This window comes from Camellia sinensis, chromosome 4 (genome assembly GCF_055761805.1).
Source record: "Camellia sinensis isolate YWXY chromosome 4, ASM5576180v1, whole genome shotgun sequence".
Classification (NCBI taxonomy): domain Eukaryota; kingdom Viridiplantae; phylum Streptophyta; class Magnoliopsida; order Ericales; family Theaceae; genus Camellia; species Camellia sinensis.
In genome coordinates this window covers 184331598-184340812 of record NC_138964.1, presented here as the reverse complement: position 1 = coordinate 184340812, position 9215 = coordinate 184331598, and the positions used below count along the sequence as shown (strand labels likewise).

At 33.5% G+C, this 9215-nt stretch overlaps 1 protein-coding gene across 1 annotated transcript; it reads left to right on the top strand.

Moving 5' to 3' along the window:
• The first annotated feature begins 4536 nt into the window (after positions 1–4536).
• Positions 4537–8444, top strand: LOC114299421 (uncharacterized). Its single transcript, XM_082923922.1, has 3 exons — positions 4537–4989; positions 6963–7004; positions 7962–8444. Exons 1-3 carry the CDS (start codon positions 4537–4539, stop codon positions 8442–8444), a joined length of 978 nt encoding a protein of 325 aa, XP_082780048.1.
• Positions 8445–9215: the final 771 nt, after the last annotated feature.

Below are 9215 nucleotides of genomic sequence, written 5' to 3'. Positions count from 1 at the left end.
CAAAGCAATATCAAAGGAGACAGAAAAGGCTATCCCTTCTGGCAAAGGAAACGAACATGCAAATCTCGTGGTATGGTTTCTTAACATTTTTAAAAAGTTTATTTTCCAAATATTTATTAAATTTTTGTTTTTATATAAATTTTGTTTAAGAATTGCATAGTGTCAAATACTCTTTTTATGTACATTTTTATGAGTTATGGTTTTTTAAATATTTATTCAATTGTTTTGACTGATTGTGAAATATTTTTCTAAACCATGTTAAAATAAGCATTTATACATGTTAACGCATTTGTCTGAACATTAATTTGAAATAGATTTTTAAAATTAATTAAATGAAGTTTTTAATTATATAAAATAGATTTTAAAATTTTTTATTTTACTTATAAGTTCTTAAGGAAAGAAGAAAAAGACAACAATCAATTTGCAGGTTGCAGTTTGTAGTTTGCAACTTTGTGTGTGTAATGTGCTTTCAAATTATTTTTTTCCCTTCCTTTTTAAATTTCATCAATACACGCATTGGTTTTTATATGACTAACAACTCAACCGAGCGAAGAAGAAAAGTTAGTTAAACTTTTGAGAACAAATACATGATAAAAGGAAAGCAAGAGAGGGGATAATCTTCACATTTTATGCACCTAATTATATAATATTCTCATTTTAAGCGCACAATGATAATGTGGTATCAAAAGCTGCATTGGCTCAACGTGCACGGCGAGAACGTGAAAAAAATCAAAACCCATGTTCTGCATACCAATTAGGACAACGCCTGCGACGAGAACGAGAGAGATCAAAGAAATGTATTAACCCAAGACAACCTTCTTTAACACCCAATTGGTAAACAGCTCTGTTAAATTCTTGAAATATATACTCTACTATTACCACTTTATTATACAGATTTTAATTTGTTCACAATCCATTTTTGTAGGCCTACTCCTACAACCCTATCTAGAAATGTTGGTGTGGTCATTCGTGATGAGCATGATCTTAATGTTATTCGTGTTTGTGGAAGTATAAAATCAAGTCAAACATTGTACGTATTTTATTTATATAAGTTTTTTTTTAATAAATTTTTTTGAATATTTTATTTATATTTGTTAGGCAAAAGAAAAAGAAAAGGTCAACCCAATGTCTAAGGAAAAAGAAAAGGTGGCTCGTTCTGACAAGAGAATGACAAATGCATGTCAAGTAGTATATATTCCTTTTAAAAAATATGAAGCAAAACTATGTGAATTTGTTGCTTTATGTTGTTTTTGTAGAATGATTGTAATGTATTCTCCTATGACTTGTTATTATTTATGTGTTTTCCAAATTTATTTATTTTTATTTTGCATGGATACATGTACATTTATAACGTACCATATGATGCGAATAGGAAAAAAAAAATATGAAGGAATAAAGACAAACTATCTAATGAAAAGATAAACTAAATAAGATAGATTTTTATTGCTTCTTTATTTTTTTAATAAAAAACAAAATGCACGAAGAAAGAAATAAATATAGATAACACCATTAAAGATATAAAACAAATAAAATATAAAACAAAATTAAGAGAAACGAAAAAAACAAGAAGATATTTCATTTTAAGCACAAAATATTCACATATTTTGCACCAATGACAAAATATTTTCATTTTAGGCACAAAATGATAATGTAATATCAAAAGCTACATTGGCCCAACGTGCACAGCGAGAGCGTGAAAAAAATGAAAAGTCACACTTTGAATTTCAATGCTTGCAATGAGAACAAGAGGGATCAGAAGAATGTATTCAACCAATACAACCTTCTTTAACACCAATTCGTCGCAATCGTGCTTGCCTGGAATGGGAAACAATAACTGAAGATTCTCATTCGACACAAAAACGAACAATGGCTGCCCATCATTCTACATGTTCGTTTTCTATGCCAAGCATATCTTTAGCTCCACAAAGGAATCGGTAAACTACTATGTCTAATCTTGAAATACATACTCTTATTCATACCATTTTGTTTTATAGAATTTTATTTATACACAAATAGTTGTAGGTTTACTCCTATAAATCAATTTATTCAAGAAGATCTATGCACTGATGATGAATTAGAAGATATGCCTATGAGTAAATCAATTGATACTCGAGCACACAAAGATTCTTGCCGCCATTATCTTGGCAAGATGGATGTATTATGTCCTTATTGTTCAGCTTTACATTGGATGGATGAAAAATTGACCAAATCATCTATAAAGCGTCCCTTATTCAAAACTTGCTATTTGGAAGGAAAGATTAGGCTATCTTTACTTATTACACCTCCTCCATCACTTCAGGTGTTGTATGATGGGAATAATGATCAATCAAAATCCTTTTGAAGTTGTACTCGATTGTACAATGTAGCCAATGGTTTTACCAGTCTTGGTGCTACATTGGATTTTAGAGTACTCAGTGGAAGGGGCCCTATATCATTCACAATTCATGGGGAATTATGACATCGAACAGGATCACTACAACCACAAGCAGGGCAGGATGTGAGTTATGCTCAATTGTATATCTATGATCTTGATTCAGCGTTATAAATTCGTAATTGTAGAAATCCTAACTTGAGAGGGGATGTTCTTAAAACTATTCAGGATAGTTTGTTGCAAGTGAATGTATTTGTAGCTACATTTCGCCAAGCTCATGCCATTTTACATCAATTAGACTGGGCAGGACACAATCTATCTGCTCATCTTCATTACAATTCAACAACTGAGTGATGCTAATATAACCTACCAACTGCAGATGAGATTGCAATTGTAATACCAGGTGATGGAACAGAGGTAAGTGGAATGAGAGATATTATCTTACATTTCCAAAGAAATAATGAGTTGATGCAAATTAATGAATGTCAACTAGCATACTTGCCATTACATTATGTTCTATTATTTTCATATGGTGAGCTTGGATAGGAACCTAAGGCTGTTCAAAAATCCGTTCAAACCGGTAATCCAGACTAAACCAGACCGAATCTTGCGATTTGGTTCGGTTCTATTAAGAATTGGTTCGGTTTTGGATTAAGAAATATGAGAACCGTAAAAACGGTTCGGTTAATGGATTTTATGAAAAAACCATGGTTCGAACTGAACTGAACTGAACCGAACTGAACCGAATTTTAAAAGATATATATATATATATATAATATCAAGTTTTATTTTTATTAATTGGTTTCTTATAATTTTAATGATATTAGGATGGTATAGATATTTAATGTTGAGTAATGCCTTAATATTATTAGTTTTTATCATGAGTTAAATGTAATTAGTTTGAGTAATTATTTTGCTAATATTAACAATTTATTCTTGTAAATAGAAATATTTGGAACCGTGAACCAAACCGAAATCGAACCGTTTTTTCGGTTTGGTTTTGGTCTGGTTTTACAAGTGTAATGGTTTGGTCTGGTTCTCAAAATCACAGAATCGTTAGGATCGGCCTGGTTCTTGGATTTTCTCAAAACTGAACCAATCTGGACAGTGTACACCCCTATGGGAACTTGAGTTGAAATTCTAGAACGTTTAGTATGATCGACCTTTAATTGATTGACTCACTTAAATGGGTTTTTATAATTATCGTTTGTTTGAACGACCCACAGAGTATTCAACAATTTTGAAAGGTGGGAAACTATTTCAAGAGTTTTTGGTAGATGCTTGGGCCACAACTAAGCAAAATCGATTGACATGCTACAAGCTTAATCAAAGGAAACTTCGAGTTGAGTTTTACCAAGAGTTGTCAAATATTGATCTAGATTATGTGCGACTTCGTCAAATTGGTTAAAGGTTTGTTTTGCCATCTTCATTTACTGGTAGTCCTAGACATATGTTTGAAATCTTTCAAGATTCAATGGTTATCACCCCGATACAACCAATACCTAGATATTTTTCTTACCATGACTGCAATTCCTAATTAGCCAGAAATTACTTCAGTGTTATTACCACATCAAAAACCTATTGATTGTCCTAATTTAATTGCACATGTTTTTAAGTTGAAGAGAAAATGTTTGATGAAGGAGATAAAAACAAATAAAGTGTTTGGAAATAAAGTTACACATGTTTTTACAATTGAATTTCAAAAATGAGGCCTCCCCCATATGCATGCACTTTTATTTCTTAAGGGTCCAGACAAAATTCGGACATGTGCTCAAGTAGATAAATTGGTCTGTATAGAATTTCCAAACCCAAAAGATAATCTTATGCTTTTTGAAACTGTCAAACGTTGTGTGGTACATGGACCATGCGGTGCTCGAAATTCGCATGCATCATGTATGAAAAATGGTAGATGCAGTAAGAAGTACCCTTAAGCTTTCACATAAACAACAACTATGGATCAAAATGGATACCCTATCTATCGTCGTCGCAATAATGGTCAAGTACATACTGTGAGGGGGCAAGAAGTTGATAACAAGGATGTTGTACCATACAATGCATATCTTTCTAAACTTTTCAACTGTCATATTAATGTGGAAGTTTGTGCCGAAATGAGATGTGTCAAGTATATACATAAGTACATTTACAAGGGTTATGATCGTACAACGATGGTGTTGGGATCGACAAATGAGATTCAACAATATCTCAATGTAAGATATATTGGACCTCCAAAAGCTACTTGGCAAATATTTGGTCATCCTTTGCATGCAGAGATGCCAACAGTTGTACGATTAGCACTTCATTTACCTGGAATGCAACGCGTTGTTTTTAACCCAGAAGAGTCATTAGAAATGATTCAATCTAGAGCTGGTCAACAAATGTCAACTCTTACTGGCTTCTTTACATATTGTGCTGCCAGTGAAGATGAATGCCTATTCACTTATCAAGAATTTCCACAACATTTTGTTTGGCTCAAATCGGAAAAGAGAGGGAAATCAAGAGAAAGAGGATATGCAATTGGTAGAATGTACTTTGTTAGCCCTAATTGTGGTGAAAGATTTTATCTGCGTTTGTTACTAACTATTGTCAAAGGACCAAAGTCATTTCGGTTTTTACGCACGGTTGATAATGTTGTGCATGATACATTTAAATTAGCATGTGTTGCAAGGGGGCTTTTAGAAGATGATGAAGAATGGATACAATGCTTGAAAGAGGCTGCAGTTATAAAAACTAGATACCAATTGAGGAGATTGTTTAGTATTATTCTCATCCAATGCTCTCCACTAAATCCATGTGCATTATGGAATCAATTCTCAATGGATATATGTGATGATTTCGCACGTAAGATTCGTATATTGTTTGTCATTTCTAACCCAACTGAGGCTCAAATTGAAGATTATTGTAACAACCCCGATCCGCAATTAGCTTCTAATCCGTAATTAAGGATGTTAATCAAGTGGATAAAATAAATTATGTGTTTATTATGTATTTTGCATGATCTTTGGCTTTCTATCTGTTACTTGTAGAAATATCTGTCTGGAATTCCGCTTTAATATGTAAATTGAAAGCCTTATTGGCATCCGAAATCGGAATTAGTTACATGAATATGTTATTCAGAATTTTTAGAACCATATGGAAAATTTTACTAAAAATTGATTCAGTCTGATTAATTAAGTTGTGTTTGGTTGGCCAAATGTTCTAATTAATGTATTATGGCATCATGACTATATATATGAGCCCTTAAGCTCATTCTTGAGCTCAATTTGCTCCAAGTGAGTGCTAAATTTTGAGAGTTTATTTTAGAGAGAGAGTGAGTGCAATTCTAGAGAGAGAAAAGAAGAGATTGAAGGAGAATTGAAGACCTTGGCTAGAATCCATCAAAATTAAGCTAGAACAAGAGTGATTCAAGACTCTAGGTAAGCCTTTGGCTATTAATTCATGAAGATTATGTATTGTAGAGATGAAATCATAGAGTTGTTATGCTCATTTGCATGTATTTCACATATGTTTGTCAAGAAGATGGAGAATTTGATTATAATTCTAACATGCATGTATATATAAGTGTTAATCATCATCAATTGTGTTGAGTTTGGTGTATGAAGTGTACATGTATGCATATATCAACAAGTTTTGTAAGTAAATTTCCATGTTTGAGGAGTCTTAGGGAAGAATTAAGAAGAAAATTCTACATGCATGCCTAAATATGTGGGGTTTTGCTATATCAAGTTTGATTTTGATCATTTATGTAGAAATTATGGATAATTGACATGTGCATGTTTGAATTATCATGTTTGAACCTTGGTTTCATGTTTTGGAAAATAATTCCTTACATGCATGGAGTTTATAAGCTCAAATTTTGTTAACTTCATAAGTTTTGGAGAAAAGAGTTTGAAAGATTTTACATGCATGCTTTGTTTCTTAAGTTCCAAATGAATTTTGAGCTATTAGCAAGCTCTTGGGCCATGATTTCATGAAATAATCCTTAATTCAGCATATTCCGTAAGTTCACAAATGTTATCTCAAGTTTTGGGGCCCAAGAGATGTGTTTTGGAGAGTTGAATTTGAGTTTTGAGCTTGGAGATCAAATATGAAAATTCCAGAATTTGCACTTACACTCGAGCGTAGGAGTTCACGCTCGAGCGACCACTTTAAGTGCGTGCACTTCCGCTCGAGCGACCAGAAGTCTGCTCGAGCGTGAAATGCAGGCTCCTAAAAGTTTCGTATGTTTACAGACCGCTCGAGCGAAGGAAGCTGTGCTCGAGCGACCATTCACATTTTGCATGTCCGCTCGAGTGAGGAAAGCTACGCTTGAGCGGGGATCCTGTTTTCAGAAATTTGACTAAGTATTTTCTAATGCATTTTGGCATCCTCATTGCATCTTAGGCATCCTAAGCCTTAATTTAGCCATAGTAATGAGGGTGTGAAGTAGAAACACACTAAGAAAGGAACGTACTAAGTTAAGAAATTACAAGTGTGTGTTTTAAGCAATTTGATAAGAAAGAACAAGAATCAATGTAATGAAAGCTAAGCTGTGATGGTCACATGAATGCGTAATGATAAGATATGTTTGTGTTATGTACTTTTGTGTTTGTAGGTCAATGTCCAAAGATTGATTGACCGTTTACGGGAGCCCACTGTGAGTAACGTTATTGTAAAGATATGTTCATATGAATTATGTTTCAAATGTGATATGTTAAGTCATGATTTCTGAAATGATTAGTTACGTGAATGAATGTCCTATGTTTGAAATCTATTATGGCATCCATAGATCGTCCCAAGTCATAGGGGACGACATGTAAATATGGGTCCATGACATATATGTGATTACGAGATCTCGTTAGCCACTTCATTGTGGTGATATGTGTTTAATCGGTATCTGGAACCGATTACTCTAGTCGGAAGACGATATGTGATGTGTTCTATGAGATGTACCATTATTATGTTCAGATACGAGAATATTTATGCTATGGTCTATTTTACGCTTATGACATGTTCGGATTTTGTTCACTAACCTCTTTACCTTAATGTTATTCACTGGTCTTTAGCTCACTGTGTGTATATATATGTATAGGTGGGCATTCTGGAGATCGAGCCTGAAGGCTTTTGTCTGGATCTGTGTTCTATTGTCAACCAACCATTGTGCCTCACGTGGGGGCTCCTGAAGTATCACGTGTGTTAAAGCTCCGGTTGTTTCTGTATATGAAACTTGTAACTTCTGTTGGCTGTACTTAGGATGCTATTATGTGTGTGGGTTATTATGATATTGGATATGTACATAAAGTCTTAAATATTCTGTTTCATATAAGTCTGCACAGCTCAATGGATAACTTTATTCATGTATTTGCTTCCGCTAGCCCTTTAATTTTGTTAATCAGTTCAGAGGCCTTCGGTAATCCAAGGATTACTGGCCGGTTACGATGCTAAACCTACAGGGGCGGGTTTGGGTCGTGACAATTATGGTCTCCATCTTTTGAATCAAATGCTTCATCAATCAAGCAAATGTTTAATTGACTTCCTATCCATGCCTCAACCTACTGCAAATTAGAGTGCAGTAGTTGGTAATCAATTGATATTTGAACATCAACAACTGCAGAATGAGGCACAACAGGTAGATCCACAAATTAATATTGCTTGTCTCAATAATGGACAACGGAATGCTTATAACACAATCACTTCTTCAATTTTTCAAAATAAAGGAACTGTTTTCTTTCTGAATGGGGGTGCTGGAACAAGGAAAACATTTTTGTACAATACGATTACATTAAAATGTCGCAGTCTTGGGCATATCGTTGTTATTGTGGCTTCATCTGGAATTGCATCATTGTTATTGGTAGGAGGTCGCACTGCACATTTAACATTTTCCATTCCGTTAGATGTCTTGGAAAATTCACTTTGTGGGTTTACCAAACAATTATTACAAGTTGAGTTATTTACAGAAACAAAACTCATAATTTGGGATGAAATTCCTATGGAACATAGACATTGTGTTGAGACGGTTGATCGTACATTGAGGGATATTCGTGATAGTGAAAAGCCATTTGAGGGTATTACTGTTGTTTTTGGTGGAGACTTTTAACAAATCTTACTAGTTATAGTCAAAGGAGTTCGTGACCAAATTGTGAATGCATCATTAAGATACTCTATTATATGGAAGCATATACATATCTTAACTTTTGATTTGAATATGCGCTTGAATCATGGAGACCATGAAAATGCTATTTTTGCAAATTTCTTAATGGAGGTAACACTACTTTAACCTTTTTCTTTATTATATAGATTATTTTAAATTAATAAATTGTGTTTACACTCATATTTTTTTTTAATTGATTTCATTTTTTTTAGATTGGGACTAATCCTCAAGAAATCATCAACCGTCCATCAACAATACACAAATGTCAAGATTTGAATGAATTATTCTCTACAGTTTACCCATAGTTGAATATGATAGAGACGTCGACTCCAACATTTTTAACTGAACGCACCATTCTATCTGCGCATAACGATGATGTTAGTGATATTAATACTACTGCGTTGAATATCTTTCCAGGGAGATTATATACTTATTTTGCAGCAGATAAAATGTCTGAAGGTAATGAAATTGATCCTACCATTACAAATAGATATCCTAATGAATATTTAAATTCATTGGATCCTCCTAGGCTACCAACTTTTAAGTTAGAGTTGAAAGTGGGTTGTCCTATAATATTGTTAAGAAATATTACACCGAAAGATGGACTATGTAATGGTACAAGATTGATGGTTACTAGGTGTGACACTCGCATAATTGAAGCTCAACTTTTAACTGGAGAAAAGTTCGGCAATTTGGCATTCATACGAAGGATATCTT

Coding starts and splice junctions, on each gene's coding strand:
- LOC114299421 (XM_082923922.1), top strand. CDS start 4,537: ATGGTGTTGGGATCGACAAATGAGATTCAACAATATCTCAATGTAAGA. Junction 4,990..6,962: donor CATTTCGGTTTTTACGCACG/GTTGATAATGTT, acceptor TTGTGTTTGTAG/GTCAATGTCCAAAGATTGAT. Junction 7,005..7,961: donor ACCGTTTACGGGAGCCCACT/GTGAGTAACGTT, acceptor CAACAACTGCAG/AATGAGGCACAACAGGTAGA.